General features: G+C 39.3%; 1 protein-coding gene across 1 annotated transcript; it reads left to right on the top strand.

The window, feature by feature from the left end:
* The first annotated feature begins 11,220 nt into the window (after positions 1–11,220).
* Positions 11,221–24,554, top strand: ProRS-m (prolyl-tRNA synthetase 2-like protein, mitochondrial). The gene is made up of 9 exons (XM_028318977.1): positions 11,221–11,468; positions 11,868–12,119; positions 12,524–12,604; positions 14,133–14,313; positions 15,427–15,593; positions 16,922–17,040; positions 20,012–20,108; positions 22,654–22,790; positions 24,359–24,554. Exons 1-9 carry the CDS (start codon positions 11,376–11,378, stop codon positions 24,537–24,539), a joined length of 1,308 nt encoding a protein of 435 aa, XP_028174778.1. The 5' UTR covers positions 11,221–11,375; the 3' UTR covers positions 24,540–24,554.
* The last annotated feature ends 2,541 nt before the right edge of the window (positions 24,555–27,095 follow it).

The raw sequence follows: 27,095 nt of genomic DNA, 5'->3' as shown, positions 1-27,095 counted from the left end.
TGTATCTAATAATTAAAACCGAACCTACAAGCAAGCAACCGATAAAATAAAAGCAAGCTATACTTACCTAACTACCTACTTGTTATTTTACCTACGTCCGAACGAAACTTCTAACATTTCACTCGTGTGCAAACAAAATTTCACAGCTCGGCGGTTCCAGGCTAAAAGAAAGGACATAAATTATTTTTCCCGCGCGCGCGTGGCGGTGACATTCGATTGTCACGGGTGGCAGCACTGCGGCGGGAAAAATTGTGCAACTGTCAACAATGTCAACCTCAGATGTTGATACTTTGCCCCTAAATAGGGTGGCGGGCAGTGTTTAGGAAAGAACAAATTGAGCTTGGAAAGTATATTCTAATTAGGACTTATTAAAAGATTTCGCTGGAAGACGTAGCGTGGGCAGGCCTCCTACTGGGTGGACCGACGATCTGGTAAAGGTCGCGGGAAGAGCCTGGATGCGGGCAGCGCAAGACCGTTCATTGTGGAAAGCCTTGGGAGAGGCATTTGTCTAGCCGTGGACGTCATTTGGCTGAGACGGATACGAAAAATATGATTTCGCATGCATTTTTTTAAAACAAGTGTATGAGCCAGGTTTTTAATTCAGGTAGATACCACATACTCTTAAATACCTGGGTATTTCTCATCGCCACGGTTCTCATCGTCACCTTCGTGGCGAATTTTATTTCTAACTTATTTGAACTTTTTGTAAACAAAAATTGTAGCGCTTGATGTGAAGATTGTATTCTCAGTAAATCAGTCAAATAGTGAGTCTCGTTTGGAAGCTTTAACGTTTTGAATTTTTTGATGCCACGAAAGTGATTCTGTATTTCACAGCAATATTTTTTTCAAACTTTACTACTGTAAAATAATGACTCTTAAGTGTTTATATAACACATATTTTGTCTTATTTTCATAGATAAATAGCAATAACATAATATAAATAGGTACCTACTTAAATACAAGATACAATTTTACCGATTAACTCATCTATTAAGTTACAAGATTCTACGGTATTATTACTCAAAAATTTAGGTACCTAAAATCGTGTGACCAACGTATTTCGCTTTCTCAATTCAAAATAATTATAAGAAGATATTTTTTTGACTGTTGTGTGGAAAGTATATTTAATTACGATGATTTTAGTATATATGATACACACAAATTGAATGAAAATTGTGAATGCAGTAACCAAATGTTTCATTGCAACCGAAGGTGTGACACGATGAGAACGCGAAAAATGACCCCGTTTTTTATCGTTTCATGTGATTTTTTCGTATTATTTTTGCTTCTATTACGATAAAATTTATTTTGTATGTAGCTAAATAGATATTTTATCATCTGATTTGAAAGTTATTATTCTAACTTATACCGTTTATGAACTATTACTGTGTGACCATCAAATTTGAGTGTAAATGAGAAGTACCCACCTACTAAACTAAGTACATATTCTGTGATCCAGGTTTGATTTTGAGGGGTATACCTACAATACAGTCGCCCGGAAAGCGACAGGTCGTGGGTTCAATGCCTGTGCCAAATTTTTAAGTTAAAAAATGATTGAAATGCATCTTAAATACAAAAAACCTCATACTTAGTTAGATTTCCTATATTAGGTAGGTACCTACTTTGATGTTGTAATTCGATTAATAATACATATTTAACCTTCTACACCAGACAGATTTAATTTAACAGCAGATTAAACTATTCAACAGAAAAATACACAAATTTACAAAATATGCATACATTTCCCATTTAAAACCTTTATGGATAGCAAAAGCATTTATGCGCCCGAAATTGTCCGCACCCAAAGCTATGAAATATTTTTCTAAAAAAATAACGGGCATAACTTAAAAATTCCTCTCACATTCCTAAAACGCACGCTGCATGCCATCAGGAAGGCATTAGGCTATCACACTGGCCATTAGGCGGTTGCAAAAAGGAAATAATTAAATCCGCAATATTGTGGGGACGTGGCCGAACCGCGGTGTCCGCGACTAGGCACTAGGAAGCGCGTTTTCATTGTGACACGAGAAAATCACCGTAAAAGACGTAGCACACTTATCAACCCGTATCAAATCGAGGCGATCAGTAGTCTTTGTATGAAACTCCATACGGCAACGCGCACTTATTATCCGCATCGTAACAAAATATGTAGGTCTAAGAGTATACTGGAGCGTAAACGCCTCGCCTCGAGATTGGCAGTGCGCAGTGCGCGAAAGGCGATGACAGCTCGCGAAAATGTTGTTCCCTTTCCGAGTTGACAATCTGCTAGCTTGCAAAATTAAATGGTGTTAGCTAATATCTACCGCATTTGCTTAGTTTCGTTGCGGCTCCAACAAAGACAGTATCCCTCGGAATAAACTTGATTGGTTGGGTTTTTATTGGCGTAGAATGCTGAGATCCTGGCTACACAAGTTGCAGCGGTGGGAATAGTCCCGGATCTACTACTACAGCTCCGATCAACCTTCTTCTTCTTCCTCACCCTCTCACTGATGAGAATCGCGACCACATTGTGTTCCTCCACAGACTACCTACACACCGTAAAAACCTTGGCCCTACACCGGTTGCAAAATAATAAAAATTTATAATATTTTATGGTTAATGCTCTCTCTCTCTCTCTCCTCCTTGACATAATAACATGTTACTTTAGAGTTATTAATATTAATATATTTTTACCCGATATTATCTGTGTAAATGGACCCGCGCCACCCGCATGCCATCGCCGCACATTAAAAAAAACATTAAAAGCGCGCGAAACAGCGCAATTACGCGCGAACACGTGAATCATGGCCGACGCGTGCTTACTCTCAACCACGCAATGGTGAGAACTAAAACAGATTTTGTAAGAAAATAATCATGTGGGAGGTAGATGAAAACTCCTTAAAAGAAGTCACAGGATAAACCTTTGTCAAAGGAGGTATTAGGTCCTACTTGCATGTTCTTTCTTTGCTGTTCACTATACATACCCTACTGCTTTCATTTCAATAAATAAGATAATAATCATACCTACACTGGATGCAATGATTTTTTATGGATCCGTACTAGAGATGAAACGGATAGTTGTTTGGCCGGATACCGGATACCGGATATCCGGCCAGCTGTTAGGCCGGATAGCCGGATATCCGGCGGCCGGATAGTTGGCCCATTGTCTCGTTGTATGTCGTGAGGAGTTTAGCGCCGCACAGGTGCTTTGAACGCGATCAGTCTATTAGTAGACTAGACTAGTTACACTTTTCGAAAATCGAATCGGTCCGAATAGAATGTCAGATTTTGCCACTTGTCTAGGGGGCAAATCAATTCGGGCGATTTCGGTTGTCATCGTGAGTGTGTGATTGAATAGCGAAAATTAAATTAGTTTACTTGCTGCGTAATCTGACTGAACTGCATCATGACATCAGACCATCAGTGAAAAAAGATCGCCTATTTTATTTGGCAATATTTCGACTTAACAGATATTTACTATTTATAATTCGTCATTAGAGTGAATAGCCCAGAAAAAGAAATTAGATTTTTTAAAGCCTTAATATTATGGCTTTTTGTATCTTTTTGGACTTTAAATAAAAGCCGTCTTATTATAAGCCATTTTATTGATGTTTACCTCAAAGATTAAAGTATTTCATTTTACTAATAGGAAATTGTCAGTTTTTTAATATCCGGTATCCGGCCGGATAGTGAGTTACTATCCGGTATCCGGCCGGATAGTAAATTTAGGCCGGATATCCGGCCTACCGGATAGTTACCGGATATCCGTTTCATCTCTAATCCGTACCCAAACTCACAGCACACATACCACTCATAGTAGGTAGGTAGAGTAGAGACTACACTCATACAAAAATGTCATAGCTAACGTAATTAAACGAGAAAAGTAGCGTTTACATCGATAGCTTTTTAAAAACATTGTTAGATGCCTATTGATAAGATAAATTGATAAGATAAAAACTAAAGTAGTTACCTCTACTTTACTTTTTTTTACTTTTTTACTTTACTTTTACTTTACTAAACTTAACTATCGAAAATAATTAATAGGAAGGTGCTAATTCTAACACGTTTTAGAGTCAATAAAAACGTTTGTTTTTCACTAACACTTGGATGCGGGCACCGTCAGGACAGGTCGTAGTGGAAATCCTTGGGAGAAAGAAAAGGGAACTCTCCTTTTGCTGTGTAGACGTCTCTAAGGCCCAAGTAGCAATTGGTATTAATGGTAAAATCTTACTTGTCTTAACTCTATCTAAATTTCCACTTAAGCTAAAACCAAATAAACTTAGGATAGAGATTTCTCTCTTTAAGAGTTTATATTCTATATCGAGCACTACTTAAGCAAATTAAGAATATCCAAAACCAAGTTAAGTATTCTTGAGATAATTGGGTATTAAGTTATTCTTAGCTTAAGTTAAAAAAAATCTTATATTACTAAATTATGATTTTTTGTATGCTCACTTAATACTAAATAGTATAGATGAAGTATTATTTAAGTGATGCAAGTAAATAAAGTATTCGTAGATTTACTTAGGACTCTTTAAAGACCATTGTCCTAGAAATAGTTTTGTGAAGATTAAGTTAATTACTTTTTTACTAGAATTAATACATTTTGAGAAAAAATACACTTAACGGGACGATTTCGATAAAACAGGATCACGCCTATTAATTCAAAGCAATGCACGCCCGCGGCGTTCGCACCTTATTGTATTAATCTTTATAAGTAAATTATGCTATTATAAGTAAACTCCAAATATGATTGACTAAAATATTTTCAAAATTGTATGGTAAAGTTGGGTACAACATGATTATCATACAATGGAGTAGTTTCGTGATGTTGAAAACATTAGATTTAACTGAATGGAATTAAAATATAGACCAAATAAAAAAGCCGTTGAAGTTATTTTTGAAATAATCCATCAAGAAATGGCTGAGAAATTAATTACATATTTAAATTACCTCCATATTTTTGCGTGGAATTAAACATAGGCGGTGCCGTAACGTCAGGCTACCTGTTCAAGTTTCAATCACCATGCTTACCACCTCTAACGCAATGTCGAGANATTGTCTTGGGGCATAACTTCAAGATTTCTTGAGTGCGACTATTGTCTTGGCCAAGACAACGGCTGGAATTAGGCTACTAGTCTTCAAGATATCTTCAATGCCTTATGAAGATAATCTGTTGCTACTTGGGGGCTGAGTTGCACCACTTAACCCTGACGGTAAACTACATTTATTTTTATTGTGTCTCGAATTGTGGGGCATGAAGGTTTAATAAATACTTAGGTATTGTATTCGGTAGGAAAAACCGATCTCGACAGCAAATAAATCGCACCACCCGCGACAAGCACTTTCAAACGTATGCATCCCCACTTCACACCAATATTGGTACCATTCAAAAGCCTAGTTCTAAACTTCATTTCGTTATAGGAAAGGTTTTTACCCCAAAAATGTTTCTTTAGAAGGATCCAGTCACTTCTTCAAAAAATAGATAGTTACGCTTGAGCCAACTTTTATGGCTATAAAACTGTTAAGTTGGGATTAATCGCTATCCATCTGTTAAAGAGGACACGTGTGATCATTATTTGGTTTTATAACCATAAAATTTGGTCTATTTGATCCCAGAGGTGAGCCCAAAGTGAGGTCTTTTTTCAAGTCACATTTATGGTATATGTTAATCATTTATTAAGAAATTAAATGTGTTTTTCTTTAAGGATATTTATTGGGGCACCATTATTGTGTCAAAAGAAAATCTTTAAAGTTCGCGTCGCGGGTGGTTCGATTTATTTGCTGTCAAGTGTATAACGGTAACCGGTGTTTGACGTTAACTTTGTCAAAGTTAAAGTAAGATGAAGTTGAAATAAAATAACTAAACAAGGTTTAAAATTTATTTAAATATTACTGAATAGATACTACCGCTGTAGTCTCCACAAAGCAGTGCCTACAGGCGCTGAACGAGCGTGCTCAATTGCGTGTGATGGAGATACGGGAGATTTATGGACCACGGACTTTGGGATTACTGTTTCATAGGACAAAACCGAGCGAATCATTAGCAGCACCCAAATCACAGATTATTGAGGTTTTTGCTCTACCCAATGAATTATTTAGCAAGGCAACCTTAACTTAAACATATAAATACTTGGGTTGCACCATCTTACTTTAACTGTGCTTTAACTTTGACAAACGTAAAAATCTGTCAAACTCCATACAAAAAAGCACCGGTTATCGTTATTATTATAGTCACGGTTAAAATAAGCATTAGTATGGAAATGTCATTTTAAACCAGTATTCGTCTCGGGTTTAGCTTGAGTTTTAGATAGAAGGTATTTTTCAATAAATTACCTAATCAGCTAACTTACGCCCGTATTCACAAATTATGCTTGCTTAAGTGAAGCAGCAAATCGAACGCACAGCGTTGAATAAAGCTCTGTGATTGGTTCGCGTGTCACCCTGTGCGTCCACGCGCACTGGGTTTATTTTAGTGGTAGTCGTTGGGAATAAGATAAGATAAGATAAGATAAGAAAAACTTTATTTGACACAAAAAAGGAAAAAAATAAAAAACAGAACAAAGGGACTTAAAACTATACACGCATATTTTAATAAACCACGCACTGGGAGACCTCATAGTAATGATTGTGAATACGGGCGTTATTTTAACTCAGTTTTAACACAGCCTGTCAAGTTAGCAAGGCAACCTTAACTTAAACATTAAAAATACTTAGGCCGGCTTGCACCATCTTACTTTAACTTTGACAATTGTAAAATCCGTCAACTCCATACAAAAAGCACCGGTTATCGTTATAGTCACGGTTAAAATAAGCATTAGTATGGAAATATAATTTTAAACCAGTATTCATCCCGGGTTTAACTTGAGTTTTAGATAGAAGGTATTTTTCAATAAATTACCTAGTCACCTAACAGCTAACTTACGCCCGTATTGAAATGATGCTTGCTTAAGCGAAGCAGCAAATCAAACGCACAGCGTTGAATAAAGCTCTGTGATTGGTTCGCGTGTCACCCTGTGCGTCCACGCGCACTGTGAGACCTCATAGTAATGTTTGTGAATACGGGCGTTAGGCTGGGTTGCACCATCTTAACTACTTTAACTTTGACAAACAAAAAATCTGTCAAACTCCATACAAAAAGCACCGGTTATCGTCATAGTCACGGTTAAAATAAGCATTAGTATGGAAAAGTCATTTTAAACCAGTGTAGCAATAGCTACAGCTAACTGACGCCCGTACTCACAAATGACGCTTGCTTAAGTGAAGCAGCAAATCGAACGCACAGCTTTGAATAAAGCTCTGTGATTGGTTCGCGTGTCACCCTGTGCGTCACGCGCACTGGGTTTATTTTAGTGGTGGTCGTTGGGAATAAACCACGCACTGGGAGATCCTTCCGTATCCTTCCGTTTGGCCAAATTACTATTCGCCAAATTTCACTTCGCAAATAACTTATTTCGATAAAAATAATGAAATATGAAAATTAATTTAGAACAAATTTTATATTAAGTAACTACCCACTAAACAAAATAATAACCACAAGCTAATTTGTATTCCATTCTATGCACCAATAAAATTATTTTGTAAATAGTTTATCGTGAAATATTTTTGCCAAATGAAACATTTGGTAAAACATACTTTGCCAAACAATAATTTACTAAACAATATGCCAAAAACGACATTTGCGAATTAAAAGTTTGCAATAAGTTGTTTTGTCAAATGATAATTTGGGAAACGTTTTTTGGCCAAACATTAGTAGTTAATCCACTGGGAGACCTCATAGTAATGTTTGTGAATACGGGCGTTACTTAAGTAACTCAGTTTAGCACAGCCTGTCAAGTGGTTACCTACCATAGTCTGTCTGCTAGTGGCCTAACGTGCGTTTTAAGCCCAAGCAGCTACAATCCGAGTAGATTAATGCTCCGTCAGGCGTGTAACAAATCATCCAGTCCTGACGGACAGGCCACCTGTGCGGGCAGGATTATGGGAAATTACGGGATTGTAGTGTAATTAAATAGGTTGCGAAGAAAAACAGCCGGATGAAGGAAATCCGTGAGTAATTGAGGCATTTTTCTTAAGGATGAGGCATTAGTTTGAAGAGCAAGTGATCCGTCTGCTCGTTTGCCTCATGTCCCAAAAAAAATAACTAACTAGCTACCAAAATAAAATCGTGACATGCTTTCTTGAGAAATTCTGAAAAAAGTTTTGGTAGGTATATGACGGGCTGGAAGACGTAGCGTGGGCAGGCCTCCTACTAGGTGGACCGACGATCTGGTAAAGGTCGCGGGAAGAGCCTGGATGCGGGCAGCGCAGGACCGTTCATTGTGGAAAACCTTGGGGGAGGCCTCTGTCCAGCAGTGGACGTCATTTGGCTGAAACGAACGATATGACAACCTGAACCGCCTCTCTAGTTTAATGTTCCACAATAGGTATGTTTTGAGTGTTACTCTTATTTATAATATTTGTTTATCTATTAGTTAGGCTGTTGTAAAATAAATCATAAAGGTTAGGTGCTGGACGCAGGCTGCTACCAAACGGTCAACATGGAAATCATTGGGGGAAGCATTATGTTCAGCAGTGGACGTCCTGTGGCTGAAATGATGACGATGATTAGGCTGTTGCCAAACTTCCATCTAAAGATATAAGAACTACCAGTACCTTTAAGAAAAAGAACTTTAAGAGCAGTTAAATTACAGCAACTGCGCGTCAGGGTAGGTATCAGACATTCTATCCTCTGTAGTTTTTTAGGCTGAGTTGCACCATCAAAATTTAACGGTAACTAACGATAACCGGTGCTTTTCGTATGGAGGTTGACAGATTTTTTGTTAAAGTTAAAGTAAGATAGTGCAACCCAGCCTTAATTACTTAGCTCCTGTAGTAGGAACAAAAACTATCAAAAATATTATATTTAGGTATCATGTTATTTTTTATCTTTACACCGCAACAAAACAGCATGACCGGAAGCTGTGAAAATTCAATGGCGACCTTTCCTTTCGACCGCTTTATCAGATAATTAACTCTATAATTATCCGGTTTTGTTCCCGCCATTTTCCGACGGCCATTTTGCGGCGCGACAAAACGCGGGAAATGGCGTGTGAAGCTGATAACTGGGCGGGATTGAACAGAGTAAACTGAGAAGCGGGAATAAATTAAGTTTTGTTTAGTAGAATTATTAACGTGATACGTAGACAAAAGGCGAACTTAATAAGGGGTAGGCACTATAATAAATCTTACTTAAAACTTCTGTCCAGCCTGAGTTTATTGAAAATCAACCAATCACAGGCTTGAATCTATGCATAAATGTGTACTACTGAGTAGTTCATGTCTCGAACGAAGTTTGTTTAAAACAGTATTTTTACTATTATAGCACTGCCCAACACTGCTCGGACTTTATTCAAACTGGCGCCCAACGTGGTGTTTTAAAATTAACAAAAATCTTTAACGGTGAGTTTTTCTCTACATAATTTGAACCCTACCACAATATCTAAAGAAAGAAAAAATATATGGTATGGGCCACATTGGTGACCGACGACGTCATATAAGTACCAACCGGTCATTATGGAAATCATTGGGGGAGGCCTATGTTCAGCTGTGTGGACGTCCTATGGCTGAAATAATGATGACATCAGGTGTTGTGCAAGGGTTAAAATTGTTGAAGATGTCTTAATTGAAGTAACACAGGATTTTTAATCAAGCTTCCCGCTCCGCTCATGGCTGTGCCCGCCTCTCACACAAGCGATGCGCTTTTCTATTAACTTATCAGCGAGTTAACGGCATGAAACGATGACGTCATCGTATTATGAACTTGGAGCCCTTAAATCCAGGGAGAAAGGTTCAATATCGCACTGGACGTGATTCGGCGATGACACCGGTTGCCTTTGTGTAGTAACTTTGACGCCTTTTTGCTCTGAATCTAAATGGACTTAATGACTTGGAAACAGATTGACTGACCCTGGTGGGGTGTGATTGTAACCTCCAGTTAGGTTTAGGAAGTGCAGAAGCGGGCGTAAGGATTCCCACCACCTCTCGTTCACAACACTTAGACTAGGCTGAGACCACCGATTTTTAGTTGGCCGATAGTTGGGCCCGATTTTAATTTGTATGAAGAATCGGCCAAATCGAATCGTAATGTGCGCACTTCCATACATGCCCATATTGCCCATACTGATCAACTGCCCGATTAAACTATCGACCGACGAAAAATCGATGGTCTGCGCCTAGGCTTAAACTCCTGTGTAGCCAAGGTCTACTTTACTTACTAATAGTAAGTTACTATTTGACCGCCAACAAAAATTAATTCAAATTCAAATTAGCCAGTGAAAGCCGAGTTTGTCCTACGAAAAAGTTGTTAAGCTCCGTTAGCCCCTCGTGGTAAGCTAACTAAATATTATGCTTGTGTTACGAGTGGGCTCACCACAATAGTCAAGCGGTGCCGGTGGTGGGATTCGATCTCGAGTCGGCCAGTCCGACTCCTTCATCGTTCGACTATCGTGGCTATGTAGAAGTGCTGATTCCGGAAAATAAGTGAGTGTCATCCACTTCATTCAATGAAATTGAGAATAAAAAAATTGCTCATTTGCTCCCATCATGACGAGTGTAAGTAAAAGTATATATGTTACGGCTAAAGATAGTTGTGAACATAAACTTAAGATTAGCCGGCTAAACTTAAGTTTATCTTCGAGAAGCAGCTAAAGTTCGATAACATGTTAGTTTGCGTCGTTATATTCCATCTTTAGCCGGCTAATGTGCACATTAGCCAAAACGAAACGGCTAAAAATGTATTCGATGGGCGCGCCAGGCCGGCGGAGGGCTTGAGGGGGCGGTGGGGAGACAACGCGCGCGCAGTTTTATTTTGTTTTATTTTGTAATTTTAAATACCTACAGAAGATTCTGTAATGACCAAATATTTTAGTTTAATGATTAGTTAGATATTGTTTTAAGTAATTAATATTTTGTTATTGTAATAATTGTAATTTTGAATACCTACATAGGCACATAAAAGTAAGTTTTCGTGTTGAAATAGTAAACATTATTACATTGTTTCCTTTTCCATTTACCTACTTCTACATTTTTAGCCAAGGGCCTGCGGTTACACTTAAGTTTAGCCGGCTAAAGATAGAAGAAACTAACATTAACACCTCGTCGAAGATAAACTTAAGTTTAGCCGGCTAATCTTAAGTTTATGTTCACACCTATCTTTAGCCGTAACATATATACAAACTATTATAACTAATAAACGAAACGCTTTATGCGTCAGCATCGACTTTTGAACAAGTTTTGGAACGAAACGTAGTAAGTCAAAATCAGCTGTTAGGTGACAGTGACATCTAACCTCAAAGTTTCTGTGTGTTATTCTGTAAAATTATTATTTTATCACATAAAACACAGTTTCCAACAAAATGCGATATGTGTCTCAGATATTTCAGCCAGTGATCACTATACCGAAGAATGCGAAAATCAAAAACACAGAAATCACTTGCAAAAGTCAAAAAGTAAGTTAGATTTTTTGTAACACAAAAATTATGTAAACAACGTGAAAATACTTATTTTAAACTCATGAACGGTTGTAGTTTGCCATAAATATACATTGCCCTGTGTCTCTAGTACATTTAATTACTCATGAGGCATTTAATAACTTATTAAAAAGTACTTTTTAAACAAACACAGTTGTCTTGCTAAAATCTAATTTAATATACTTTATTTCATTTCTGTGTGATTATTAATCATAAACATTTATTGTCTTTCATATTAATATTTACATCAATATTTCTACCATTGGTACCAATTTATTTACTTGTATAGGCTACAGTTGACCCCATAAGTTGTTTTTTCAATTAGATTTTATAAATACCGAAAAAAGTGAGCATAATATTAGATATCTTACCTTCCAGCTTCTTCTAGAATGTGGTCTAGTCCGTCCCACGAGCTCCGGTCTCTTCGCACTCCTGCCACTGGCCCGGAGAGCCCTAGACAAGCTGGAGACCATCGTACGGCAGTGCGTAGAGGCAGCCGGTGCTCAGAGAGTGACGCTGCCTTCGCTGACCGCTGCCCACCTGTGGGAGAAGACGGGCAGGCTTGAGGACGTTGGATCTGAGCTGTTGACGGTTAAAGATAGGCATAAGAAGGAGTATTTGCTGGCACCGGTAGGTATTTTTACATATTTATTGAAAAATTCTACCTTGTAAAATATGTCATGCTGTGTTTTCCGGTACGTGGCCTCCACTCCAGAACCTTGATGCCCCAACCACCCACTAGGTGGACAGATGACCTCATAAAATTAGTAGGTAGTACTGTTTTGAATAAATAAATAAGACTGACTGGCCGATGGTTTGGTCAACTTCTAATTTGAAATTGCTAATATTTATTAACTGCACCACTAAACTATCGTTAGCTAAAAATCTATAGTCTACCTAAGGGGTCTTAATATTGACATTATGGTTATCTGTAAAATTATTGCATAATTCTTGTTATTTGCACGTTTTTGACTCAAAATAAAATTTGTTGGTAGTACATACCTACTTAACAAATATGAATTCTTTAATTTCAGACACACGAGGAAGCGATAGCTGATCTCTTAGCCGACGTCGGGCCTGTGTCGTACAAGCAACTGCCACTAGTTTTGTATCAAGTAAGACACATTATTTACTTACTTTTGACTGCAGCTTCACCCGCGAACGTTTCATCCCAACTATATCCCAACTAATATTATAAATGCGAAAGTAACTCTGTCTGTCTGTCTGTCTGTCTGTCTGTCTGTCTGTCTGTCTGTCTGTCTGTTACGCTTTCCCGCTTAAACCTCGCAACCGATTTTGATGAAATTTGGCATAGAGATAGTTTGAGTCCCGGGAAAGAACATAGGATAGTTTTTATCCCGGTTTTTGAAACAGGGACGCGCGCGATAAAGTTTTTCTGTGACAGACAAAATTCCACGCGGGCGAAGCCGCGGGCGGAAAGCTAGTCACAGAATAACGCCCGTATTCACAAACATTACTATGAGGTCTCACAGTGCGCGTGGACGCACACGAACGTTTTATAAGTTCGGGTCGTCGATTATTTAGCGATCTATTTTACGTGAAATCATTTTATTCTACCCTCCAAAAGAGCTGCATTTTTTTGGTTTACTTTTTCTTTACTATTCCTTTTGCAAAGGCATAGTGCGCCATACAGCCCATTGCTCAGTTTTTTTTTTCAATAAAGATTAAAAATATGATGAATAATCCACAATAATGAGGGCTATCGTTTTTATACTTAACAGTTGGCACCCCTGGCGATTGACAGGACCTTACTCTACAGTGGCGCCATCTTGATGAGTGCAAATGCGATAGGCCTCCTACCACTTTTGTGCTCACCAGTTGGTGCCACTGTCTTCGCTACTAGCAAGTGACAGGACCTTACTCTACAGTGGCGCTAACTGGTGAGCGTGAAAACGATAGCCCTCATTAACACGCATTTAGAAAATAAATCTGTTGAAGAGAGGGAAAGTTGGCGAGGTTGGCGCAATATATTACTATATAAAAATAAGTCGGGTTTTCCTTCCTGACGCTATAACTCCAGAACGCACGAACCGATTTCCACGGTTTTGCATTCGTTGGAAAGGTCTCGGGCTCCGTGAGGTTTATAGCAAAGAAAATTCAGGAAAATTTAACAAACGAAATTCCACGCGGTTGAAGCCGCGGGCGGAAAGCTAGTGTAGTATAAAATTAACCTATCTTTATCCGTGATCAACAGTCGGCGCCACTGGCGAGTAAGAGGGCCTTATTCGTTAGTGGCGCCAACTGGTGAAAACAAATACTTTATAAGATTTTAAACTTTCGTGTTCCATTTCAACTAAAATAGTAAGACAATAATAATAAACTTCGCGTTAAGATTAAGACCCGTGTCTTACTATTTTAGTACAAATACTTTAGCTTAGCGTTAATTTAGGTGAGAATTTCATAACACTACACACAAATTCACTCAATACACCACAAACACACTAACTAAGAATGTATGTTAATACTTTTGGAAGAGCGGTAACCTCCTACTACAGGTATTCTTATACTTAAAAGGATGGTTACCAAAATACATATCTTGTTAATCAACTTTATTTATAAAATAAAACATTTTCATTTTCAATTTCTTTATTTATTTAACTCGAACTGCTTTGTTCGTCGCAGATTAGCAACAAATACCGCGACGAGCAGCGTCCGAAACACGGCCTCCTCCGCGCGCGTTCGTTCGCGATGCTCGACGCGTACGCCGCGCACGCGAGCGCCGAATGCTCGCGAGCGGTGTACGAGCGCATGACTCAAGCGTATAGTAGACTGTTTGAGAGGCTGCAGCTGCCTGTCTATAGAGGTAGGTAGGTTTACTACATTTTTTTCTTCTATACTACCGTCGATATTTATTTATTACGGTACAAACTGCCCCGGCGAACATCAGAAATAATGTAGGATTCTAATGGAAATAATTATTCAAATCGTTTCCAGTACTTACGGAGCTTATTTAATATAAACAAACATCATTCCTCTTTATAATAAGTATTAGTGTAGAAAAATCGAAGGACGCTCTCTCGCTGTGTAGGAGAGGCCCTAATCTAAAAAAACATCCATTCATCAGATGAGATGCAGGCCAAGAGCTTCCTTATTGTGGATTAGAAAAAACTTTATTGCTCGAATGAGTTGAACTAAAGATATTCTAGCGCGTATTCGAAACTTTGACCAAACTATCGGCAGATAGAAAGCCTGTAGTTTCCGGCGTTTTTGTCACTTTCTCTTTATAAAAGTGTAAAAGGTAAACTGGTAGGGCCTAAAAGATAAGGAGACATGTAAAGTGCCCCATAAGGGCTACCTTTTCTTTTTTATTTTTTACTACATTTTGACGTTTATAAGTGCCACTTGTGGTCTAAACTGAGTAAATATTTTTGATTTTGAAAGAGAAAATTATACTTTCACGGTGAGAAAAAGGTGCAAAAAGTCACCCTTGCGCAGAACCTTACAATCCTTACAACGCAGTGTGCTATATCTATCGATGATTTGGGTTCTCTCTCGGTTATCTATTATTACGTCATACTTGTTTACATCTTTTTAGGGTTCCGTTGTCATGACAAGGAACCCTTATAGTTTCGATATGTCTGTCTGTCTGTCCGAGGTTTTGCTTGGAAACTATTGGCACTAGAGAGCTGTAATTCTGTGGAGGTATGTATATTAATCACGCCGACAAAACGGTGAAATAAAATGTTGAAAAAAAAAATTTTTTTAGCGTGGCTCCCCTACATGTAAAGTGGGGATGTTTTTTTTTTTCATCTTCTATCCCATCGTGCGGGGTATCGTTGGATAGGTCTTTTAAAATGGCTTAGGGGTTTCTAAGACTATTTTTCCATTTAGGGATCTTTTTGCAATTTATTCAAGTTTAAAGTGCCAATTTTTGTTCGAGTAGGGTGTAATAACCTTTTTCATTTTTTTTTTTCAGTGTCAGCTCCAACCGGCGATATGGGCGGCTCTCTCTCCCACGAGTGGCAGGTCGCGGCGGCGGCGGGCGAGGACACGATACACGTATGCCCGTCCTGCTCGCACGCGGCGCTGGGTGAAGGGCCGTGTAAGTGCGGGAGGGAGACAGATAGAGTCAGCAGTATTGAGGTGGGTTTCTAGAGGTTCTGCTAAACAAAGTTGTAACTATAGCTTGTGCTGTTTATTCATCTTGCTCGAACGCGACGCTAGACACCAGTGCGGGAGGGAGACGGATAGAATCAATAGTATTGAGGTAGGTTTACTGGACTATTCTCACTCCTGTGTAACCAAGACAGATACACGTGTGCCCGTCCTGCTCGCACGCGCAGTGCGCAAAGGAGACGGATAGAGTCAACAGCATTGAGGTGGGTTTACTGGACTATTCCCACTGCTGTGTAACCTGTGGCCTAATTCACGTATTTTGACAGTCAAGTTCTATAAATATTTCTATTTCTATTTCAAGATCTCGCTGACGTTCAGAAGTCGTCCCATTGAAAAACAGTTCTCAATCCGTATTCACAAGGGTCATTTTGATCGTTTGTTAGTCGTATACCTCGAAATCAAAAAATCCTTGTAGCTTTTCACCTATTCGCATTTCGCCGCGATATCAAAATTTCTGAATAGATTTTTATTCTTGTAGTATAATTTTTGATCATCAAAATTTGCTACTATTGTAAAAATCTGTTAAAAATATATGCTAGTAACAAAATATACTACCGATACTACAACAAAAAAACGCTATCACGGTGAAATGCGAATAGGTGAAAAGCTAAAAGGATTTTTTGATTTCGAGGTATACGACTAACAAACGATTTTGATAGAACGATTACTCGACTCATCGCAACTCAGCGATTTGTTGTCATTGAAGTTTTGTTACGTGAATAAGGCTGGACAGATGACTGGTGACTCGATGTCGAATGCGTTTGATGTAAACTCACACTACGCCCACTGGTCAAAGAATTTTGTCTTGATACACTGCGGTATTTCGGACGTGAAAATATCGCGAAGCTGTCAATAGTTGTTCCTTATTTAATCCCTACTAATATTATAAATACGAAAGTAACTGTCTGTCTGTGTCGCTTACACGCCTAAACCGCTGAACCGATTTTGATGAAATTTGGCACAGATATAGTATAAGTCCCGGGAAAGGACATAGGATAACTTTTATCCCGGTTTTTGAAACAGCGGAGAAAATTCCACGCGGGCGAAGCCGCGGGTGGAAAACTCGTCGCTTGCCTCTAACTGACGTGACTGACATTAAGCTAAAAGTTCAGGCGATTAGAGATCGATTCGTTTTGCAAAATTGATTAAGATAGTGTAGATAACTCAGTTTCGAAAAAAAATACAGATACATCAGTTAGAGAGGCAAGCTACGAACTATGGGAAAAGTACTGTATATTATTATATGTAAATATGGGACAAATTTGAAGGTATTTTTTTTAATTTTGACCCTCCAGGTGGGCCACACATTCATCCTGGGCACGAAATACAGTGACCCTCTTCGAGCCACCTTTGTGCCCGCCGCCGGCGCCCCGCAGCCCCTTATCATGTCGTGCTATGGGATCGGAATCACCAGGTAAGACATGATGACAAGGATGCGTGGTATGTTCAGTCTGCACATACCTACTCGTATTTGATGTACTTGAATTTGGTTATTCTTACCGTTAGATAATTCCTGGCAACTAGTGGTGACTGAGTTTGTTCCGGCGTTTCTTCTCAGCACTTGCCATATGTTTGTCTCGAAGCGCTGGTAGGGCCCAAAAGATAAGGAGACATGTAAAGTGCCCCATAAGGGCTACCTTTTCTTTTTTTATTATTTACTATATTTTGACGTTCATAAGTGCCACTTGTGGTCTAAACTGAATAAATATTTTTGTTTTTTTTTTAATTTTAGACATTTTTCATCATCTCAGCTATAGGACGTCCACTGTTGCTAATTGCTCATAAGATAGGCCCCCTTAATTGATATTTATTGTCCGTAGTGCATATCTTTTCTTAAAGGTTATTAAACCTTTGTTTGTCACCTGTCATCCGCTTTGCAATGGAGGGAAGTCGAACCTTAATTTCGAAGTCCTCCTATGTTCTTCTGATTAATTTCGTTGCGGGTCCAATGACAATTTAACTTTCCCCCGGGACAAACTTGACCTTCACTGGTTGGGTTATTGACGGTCAAGCTGTAGATCCTGGCTAAACAGGAGTTGCAGCGGTGGGAACGAGAGGCGGGAATAGTCCCGTAGGACATCCACTGCTGGACATAGGCCTCCCCCAATGCTTTACATGTTGCCCGGTTGGTAGCGGGCTGCGTCCAGCGCCTTCCTCTACCTTTATGATGTCGTCAGGCCACCTTGTAGGTTGACGACCGGTCCGGCTTTCCGGTACGCGGCCTCCACTCCAGAACCTTACTGCCCCATCGGCCGTCAGTTCTGCTCAAATGAATAACTTATATGATTGTAAATAGGGATGTCATGTGTTGTATACTCGATACATGCTTTATAATATCTTTGGTATTTGACATAACTTTATAATGTGCATGTGGATTGAGTGATCCTTGCTTCAATCTTAACAAAAATCGAGGAAGTTTTACTTAAAATATGTTAAAACATTGCGATGAAGTTTAAAAATTTGTTAAACCTAAGATAAAAATGTTATGGCCAATAAATAGGAGCACTCATACCGCACGCTTTAAGAAAACGTCAACATGTTTATTTCAGAAAATAAAGCCTTTCCACTTCTTTTTATAGTATTGAAAAATTGTTAAGAATATGTTAAAACTATTAACAAATTCAGAAATTCCTTGCACGTCCCGTTCCAAAGTTATAACGATTATTTAGGATCACTCACACCGCACACGGGCCGTATGAGTGCTCTTCAAAATAATGACTTTTTATTAATAAATACGTTTTATTTCTGTTGGGAAATGTGTGCAAACTGACGAGCGAATTTGTTAAAGAATAAGTGTGACAAAACTTAAAAGCTGAAGGAATAAATTAACCTTTATTCTTTCCTCCAATATGCCGTGTGAGTGATCCTTACTTTTACCTCTATCTGCTCATATGTAGTTCGTAGGCAGACTGAGATAGTATCTAAAATTGTTAATTGTTTTTAACAATTATTTGGCATATATTTTGCTTTTATTAAGGTCATAATTTAAGAAATATCAGGCTTAGATGATTCCTAAAGGAAAATGTTGATTAGGGTACATATGATTTTTTATTTTGTGAGACTGTTCCGATTCGTCAGACGTGACAATGCAAAACCAATGCAATCTAATATGTAGTAGGTTTAGGGGCCTCCGCTAAAACTCGCGGGGGGCGTCCGTCGCCGCGGTCGGCAGTAGCGCGAGTTTTAGTGGTTTACCCCTACATCTTGAATGATAGAAATAAAGAAACATTACAATTGTTTATAGGATTGAATTCAAATTTGACTTGTAATATGAATTGAGAAAGATACTCACGGTTTTATTTAAATAAATTACAAATTTCTCAACAAAACTGTTTTTTTTTGTTGGACTATAAAATACGATAAAATAATATTATTAAATCTCACATGTAAACTTCTGATGAATCGAAACAGTCTCTCAAAATAAAAAATCATACGTACCCTAATCACCATTTTCCTTTAGGAATCATCTAAGCCTGATATTTCTTAAATTATGACCTTAATAAAAGCAAAATATATGCCAAATAATTGTTAAAAACAATTAACAATTTTAGATACTATCTCAGTCTGCCTACGAACTACATATGAGCAGATAGAGGTAAAAGTAAGGATCACTCACACGGCATATTGGAGGAAAGAATAAAGGTTAATTTCTTCCTTCAGCTTTTAAGTTTTGTCACACTTATTCTTTAACAAATTCGCTCGTCAGTTTGCACACATTTCCCAACAGAAATAAAACGTATTTATTAATAAAAAGTCATTATTTTGAAGAGCACTCATACGGCCCGTGTGCGGTGTGAGTGATCCTAAATAATCGTCATAACTTTGGAACGGGACGTGCAAGGAATTTCTGAATTTGTTAATAGTTTTAACATATTCTTAACAATTTTTCAATACTATAAAAAGAAGTGGAAAGGCTTTATTTTCTGAAATAAACATGTTGACGTTTTCTTAAAGCGTGCGGTATGAGTGCTCCTATTTATTGGCCATAACATTTTTATCTTAGGTTTAACAAATTTTTAAACTTCATCGCAATGTTTTAACATATTTTAAGTAAAACTTCCTCGATTTTTGTTAAGATTGAAGCAAGGATCACTCAATCCACATGCACATAACTTTATATTGTCTGTGGATTCATCGCTCTCTTCCTTTTGGCCAATGTCGGCATGTATTACGTGTGCTTTAGAAATAAACTGAAAGTACAAAGAATACTCTTTTTATTCATATAAAACATCATGGATATGTAGTTTCGGTTATGGATACGGTTACGGATATAGGAATATTATTATACCGGTTACGGTTACGGATGTTTTTTTTTATTTCGAATATCCGAAACTTTCGGTTACGGTTACGGATATCCATAACATCCCTGATTGTAATGATTGCAGGTTGCTCGCAGCGAGTCTAGAGGCGTTGTCGACTGAGACGAGCATGCGCTGGCCGCGCGCCATAGCGCCCTACAGCGCCGTCATTATTGGACCCAAAGTGAGTGTTTTAATAATAAATCATTTCATCATCATCATCATCATCTCAGCCATAGGACGTCCACTGCTGAACATAGGCCTCCCCCAATGCTTTCCATGTTGATCGATGTAGTACGCAGAGCTGACGGCCGATGGGGCAGCAAGGTTCTGGAGTGGAGGCCGCGTACCGGAAAACGCAGCGTGGGACGTCCACCCACAAGGTGGACCGACGACATCATAAAGGTAGCAGGAAGGCGCTGGATGCAGGCCGCTACCAACCGTGCGTTGTGGAAGTCATTGGGGGAGCAGTGGACGTCTTGCGGCTAAAATGATGATGATGATGATTATTTATTTCGGACAAAGTATACATCCATAATGTGTTAGTAATGTGGCTTAAAAAACTTAAAATCTATGCTAGTACTTTAAAAAGTAAACTTTTATAGCTTGGTGCTACAGTAGCAGCGGTAGCGTGTTCGATTCTAGTCATGGACAAAAGTTTGGTGAGCGAAAGTACCTTTAATGAGGGCTATCGTTTTTATACTTAACAGTTGGCACCCCTGGCGATTGACAGGACCTTACTCTACAGTGGCGCCATCTTGATGAGTGCAAATGCGATAGTCCTCCTACCACTTTAGCGCTCACCAGTTGGTTCCACTGTCTTCGCTACTAGCAAGTGACAGGACCTTACTCTACAGTGGCGCTAACTGGTGAGCGCTAAAACGATAGCCCTCATTGTATATGTCAACGTGAAATTGTGAACTCCGTCAGTTTATAATATAACGCGTTAGATTGTAAACTAACAGTGGGTTAGGTTAGGTTAGATTGTAATTTAACTACGTCAGATTATAATCTGACGGAATTCACAATTTTACGGTGACATATACACATTGGTGAGGGTTACCATATTTTCACTCTCTAATTGGCGCCACATAAGGACAAATCAATCGCCAGTGGCGCCAACTCAAAAACAGTTATTTTAGGAAAGTTGTGATTTAATTTTAATTTTCTTTGGCTAGCCACAGTCTTTAGTTGCTGAGCGGAATAATTTTAAAGGGTTTTTTTAATTTATATTTTAATTTGTATGAAATTGTCTTACATAAAAAAAACACCAACACAAACAAGAAAGAAAGTAAAAGAATGATAAAATTACGATTGACATCACATTGATTCACTCGTCATGTCTGTGAACAGGCGCTGCTTTCGGGGACTGGTCAATCCAAGTTATTCAAATTTATGTATGCGAGTCATTTCTACTAGTACCTTAATATGTAAGTCTAGATACTAGCACGTCACTACCTTGTTTAATATACCACGCAATCTTGTATACCCATTCTTATGATACNGGAACCCTAAAAATGAATTAAATCGGAAATAATTCCTACAAAAGATTTTAGTGCTTTAATGGCTTCATTAGTTGCCCATAAAGACTCTCCTAGGTTTTCGACTTCGACGGAGTTGTGCTTAAGTGGTGGGGGCCCCCGAAAGGGGCGTTTTTACGGTTTTCCGGTTATACCGCGTAAAGGGCTTACCCTATCGAAAAGTGGTCTTCCTGACGGTTGAAGGACATTTAATCCTGAATTAAATAAGACCAAATTTATATGTTTTGAACAAACCGTTCTCGTGCAAACAAACAAACAAAAAACTCTTCAGCGTTTTAATATGAACTTTTTGTTGTTGATTATTGGCGTCGAACCTTGGACCAGGCATATGGCTAAGCAATGCAATCGTACAGGAGGGTACAAGGAAGAGGTGCAGCCACATTAGGTAACACAGAGTCGTTCAGGAGAGTGCCAGGAAGAGGTGCAGCAACCGCAGTTAAGGAACGGCTGGGACGAACAAGGATTAACGAATCCAACTCGTGAGCCTTCACAGGGATACGCTGGTTAAGGCGACCCTTTACAAGGCTTGGGAGCCTACGGGTGGGAGCACGATGTAAGTCTAGATATTAGCACGTCACTACCTTGTTTAATATACCACGCAATCTTGTATACCCATTCTTATGATACACCATACAAGAATGCATGGTAAATTCAGTGAACTGCTCCTGAATCGAATGTACCTACTACTACTATTTCTATTTATTTATATTAACCGGCAGACAGTGGTGACTGAGTTTGTTGCGGCGCTTCTTCTCAGCACTTGCCAAATGTTGGTCTCGAAGCGCTGGTAGGGTAAAAAGATTATGAGACATGTAGAGGCTCCTTAAGAGCATAATATGCTCCATATATTATGACGATTTGTAAGAACTATTTATTAGTCTAAACAAATAAAGAAATTTTGACTTTGACTTTGACAACCGATAACCTTGCTCTACAGTGGCGGCAACTGGTGAGGGTAAATACGATAGCCCTCAGCTATCAAGGGAGAGGTTTACATCAAACGCGCTCACTAGTAAGCGCGTCAAAAAATCACAATAAATGTATGACGGATTGTACAGCGCCCCTAGCGGAAACGTTCAAGAACTAAAATTTTCATACATTGTTTTAACGTGTTCACTAGTGAGGTCTTGATGTAAATTCACACTCAGCCAACAGATGACATTAATCAGTTTATTTCCAAATCCCCAGGAAGGCTCAAAAGAGTGGCAGTGCCACGGCGAGGAGCGCGTGCTAGATCTATGGCGGCGCGTGGCTCAAACTCAAGATACTGTTATAGACGACCGGCACTCGCTCACGGTCGGGAAACGGCTCATGATGGCTGATAAGTATGTATACTAAAGCCCGGTCTGTGAGCACGTAGAATTTTGTCCAATGACCCCAAGCTACCCATCCTTATCGCTCGCGCGTATTTATGTTGCTGACGCGCTCGCACACTCACTGCGGGCGCCCGTCGCCCAGTCGCGACTGCAATATAATTACACGCGAGCGATAAGGATGGGTAGCTTGGGGTCATTGGACAAAATTCTACGTGCTCACAGACCAGACTATAGTTACTACGGGTCTAGCACATACACACACGCGTCTAGGGAGAGACAAACCGGGGCGCCTGTCCCGGGTGGCAGTCTAAGGGGGCGCCAAAAGGAAAAAAAGGGCGCCAAATGGAAAGAAAGGGCGCCAAATTGGAAAAAGGGGCGCCAAAAGGAAAAATGGGGCGCCAAATGGAAATAAAGGGGCGTCAAATTGAAAAAAAGGGGCGCCAAATTGAAAAAATTGGCGCCAAATGGAATTAAGGGGGCGCTTTGTGAAAAAAAGCTCACGTTATTCTATTGATGTGCCGTGTGGTGACGGCAGAGTAGAATACATTTGTCACCAACCCCTACTCTTCCCGCGGGTGTCGTAAGAGGCGACTGAGGGACTACACATCAAACAGAGAACGGGCAGCAGCGCTCTCTGAAAAACATCAATCTTTTAAACTGCGATCTCCAACCCGCCTGCCAAGCGTGGAGATTATGGCAAAACCCTCCACTATAGTGGAGGAGGCTCATAGTCCAGCAGTGGACTGTAAAGGGCTGTTGATGATTCTATTGATAAATTCATTTGATTTGAAACGCCCAGTTGGATATCTTGTATACAGGGTGTTAGGTATATGGGTATATGAGCCGACAACACTAGCCCATGTTAACATGGGCATTTAAATGGTATGGTGAGGTCAGAAGTCAGTTTTTTTAATTTTCATACAAAATAAATTTTCTAAAATCCGATTTGTATGAAAATTAAAATAATTAAAATGAAGATTAATTTTCTGACCTCACCATACCATTTATATGACCATGTTAACACGGGCTAGTGTCGGCTCATATACCCATTTACCTAACATCCTGTAGTTTAGAAATAATTGAGTGAGAACACTTATCGTTTCCACCCTGTATAGTTCTCGAGTGGCTATCGCGGGCCGATAGACGTAGTATGGGCAGGCCTCCCACTAGATGGACCGACGATCTGGTGAAGATCGCAAGAAGTTTAATGGTGTTTTTTTACTAAAATTTTTTTTTCTCCTTTTTATATCTGCAATCGACTTGGGTCATAATCAGATGTTTTGTCTTCCTTTTTTTGTGTTCTAAAGGAGGGGTATTTCAGTAAATTCTCTCCCTCGGTCTTCACTCATTCACGTAACCGTTAATTTCAATCTAGTCCAGCCTTCCAATATTCAGTCCAAGCCACTAGCATCTTTGGTCCAACTGTAGTATTTGCCATCTTTTCAGTCTTGTGGTGGTCTTGTGGGTTTGTTCCACTATTTCTCTAGCAAGTTGGTTTGTGTGATGTTTTTCCTTATATTTGGTACAGTATTTGCTCACCTCCTCTTATTATAAATATTATATCATTTTGTCCCCAGGCTAGGCTACCCAACGATCATAGTGTGCGGCAAGGCGGTCTTAGAGACGCCGCCGCGCTACGAGCTACACTGTCTCTACCAGACACGCGGGCCGCGACTCGTCACTATGGAGGAGTTGTTGGACGTCATGAGGGAGGAAGAATGTGTGGGGAACGGTTTAGAGGCTAATAAAGTTGTATAAAGTAAAACATGTGCGTTTATTTTGGTGTTAAAAGTTGATTAAATAAATAAAAGTAATTATGTCATATATCAGCGTCAAATAGTTCATTTAACAACACAACCTTAATCCAATGAGGGCTATCGTTTTTATACTTAACAGTTGGCACCCCTGGCGATTGACAGGACCTTACTCTACAGTGGCGCCATCTTGATGAGTGTAAATGCGATAGTCCTCCTACCACTTTAGCGCTCACCAGTTGGTGCCACGTCTTCGCTACTAGCAAGTGACAGGACCTTACTCTACAGTGGCGCTAACTGGTGAGCGCTAAAACGATAGCCCTCATTGTAATAAAGATGTGTTGCGGACTCTTTCAATAGGTAAGTATTTTGGGTGTTACAAACTAAAGCCCGGTCCTAAGCTAACCATCCTTATCGCTCGCGCGTAATTATATTGCTGTCGCGACTGTGCGACGGGCGGCCGCAGTGAGTGTGCGAGCGCGAGCAATAAGGATGGGTAGCTTGGGGTCATTGGACAAAATTCTACGTGCTCACAGACCAGACAAAAATAATTCTCCGGAGTCCAGACGGTCTGGGTGTCACACAGACAGGGTGCAAGACATAACCTAATTTATTTTCGCTTTTCTTTTCGCTATTATGGAAAAGGGGGGAGAAGGCTTTTTTCTTTGTAGGTGAATTTTCCTCAGCTCACCATTGGACTTCTGGTTTCGAAACCCCCACGCATTAACCATGAAACCCATGGTTTATTTTTTTAACAATGTCACTACGCGTCCAAATCCGACCACGACTGACTGATAGCATCTGAGATGTAGTTAGTTGATAAAATTATTTTACATTGTTAGGGACACGCAGGATAATTATGTCGCAATGAAGTGAAAGTGCTTTTTTGTTTGTATGTAGGACAGATTTTATTTATAACTTGCACCAAGTTTTTATAAAGATTTTTAGGACCATATCAAATTAAAAATTCTGTCGTAACAAATAGAAGATTCTAGAAGCATGGTTTTGTTTATAGAATTAGAAAAAAAAAATCTGCTTAAAAAGTGGTAACAAAGGATGAAAACATGAACAATTTTAGCATTGAAATTTTTTTCATTGGTTAAAGTAATAAATACTGGGACGTGTAAAAAGCATTTTATAATGCCTACTTGCAAAATAAATGACACGAAAAAAACGTTTTCTCCTAGTTTCTTTTCCAAGCTTCGAAATGTCCATCAACAACGACTATTCCCGCTACAAAAACCGTACGGACAGTGTGTCTCGCGCGTGATTTGAATCTGAAATTATTGCCGCTAAATTGTATTTTCTTTGTACTAATTTGGTTAGCCGAAAACAAGTGAAGGTCCTTCAATTATTTTTTTCCTGTCATGTAATGCCCATTTTTATTTAAGCTTGTATGCCATTTAATTGGTTACAACATAAGGCGAACTTAATGCCAAAAAGGCATTATTCCGCCACTTTACTGTCACGGTTAGAGCTTTAGGAGCAGTGACATAATAAAATTTATAGTTAAGTTTAGAGAAATAAAAGATAGTTTAGGTTAACAAGTATAATTTATTAAGAATTAAGTAGCAAGAGACCTTAAGGGTGTGGGTTACGAGCAAACTATCGTATCGCACGAGATTCGTCACCGGTGGTAGTATATTCAAACCACTGTCCTCGCTAGCATTGATGGTGATGTGGTTTGGTTCCTCGCTGGTGGTGAGCCCGCAGGGTCGTCGACGCGCCAGACGGTTAGGGACCGTACGCACTGTGGTGTAGGGCCACTTAGAGTGTGCGTACGGGCCGTCCGACACGACAGGCAGCTCTGCCGGGTTGAGGAGCCAGGTGGTGGTTTCGGTAGTGGTGAGATGGCCATTTGTAGTGAGGAGAAAGGTGAAGATGAACCCCGGTAGCGGGGTTCACCAATACGCGATTACATATTTAGTTTTTAGAACATTACGTAAATCGCGGGTCCGGCGGTGACGGACAGCGATACGTCCGTGCTCGCTAACGCTCTGGCTCGGACTAGGAGACGCGGCGGGAGCATCGCGGCCGTAGGCGCGTCGCTTGCGCATACATAAAAAACAGCCCGCCCGCTCGACAGAGAACAAAAGAAATACAGTAAAATCTCGATTATCCGGACCTCGATTATCCGGATATCCGATTATCCGGACTCATTCTTCACGGTTTTTAATTACCGATTCAGGGTCTGGACCCATAAAAACCGAAGGCGGACGTCTTCTTAGTTCATTGTTAAAAGAAATGGATGACCAATTGTCTAAAATTTAGATTTTTAGACTCTAAAATGATGTATTGAAAACCCTTTCTATTGTAAAAAGTTAATTATTGTTTGATTTTACTTTGAAATCGATTATCCGGATTTTCGATTATCCGGAACACCCCTGGTTTTAATTGATCCGGATAATCGGGATTCTACTGTATTTAACAACTTGTTTCGCGCGGGTTTGCTTGTAGATTTATTATTTTATTTATTTTATTAGTGTAGAATAATATGAATTACTTAATTAAGTTATTTAGTTAGGTAGCTTACGTAGATTTAGATATTTTATTATTTTAG

Source organism: Ostrinia furnacalis, unplaced genomic scaffold, assembly GCF_004193835.3.
Source record: "Ostrinia furnacalis isolate ACB-3 unplaced genomic scaffold, ASM419383v2 OfSCF0398, whole genome shotgun sequence".
Classification (NCBI taxonomy): domain Eukaryota; kingdom Metazoa; phylum Arthropoda; class Insecta; order Lepidoptera; family Crambidae; genus Ostrinia; species Ostrinia furnacalis.
This window is presented reverse-complemented; position numbering and strand designations above follow the sequence as displayed.

Excerpts from the sequence above, each read along its gene's own strand:
- ProRS-m (XM_028318977.1), top strand. The coding sequence starts at position 11,376 with ATGCGATATGTGTCTCAGATATTTCAGCCAGTGATCACTATACCGAAG. Across the intron at positions 12,120-12,523 it reads AGGAGTATTTGCTGGCACCG|ACACACGAGGAAGCGATAGC; the intron begins GTAGGTATTTTT and ends CTTTAATTTCAG. Across the intron at positions 22,791-24,358 it reads CGGCTCATGATGGCTGATAA|GCTAGGCTACCCAACGATCA; the intron begins GTATGTATACTA and ends TTTTGTCCCCAG.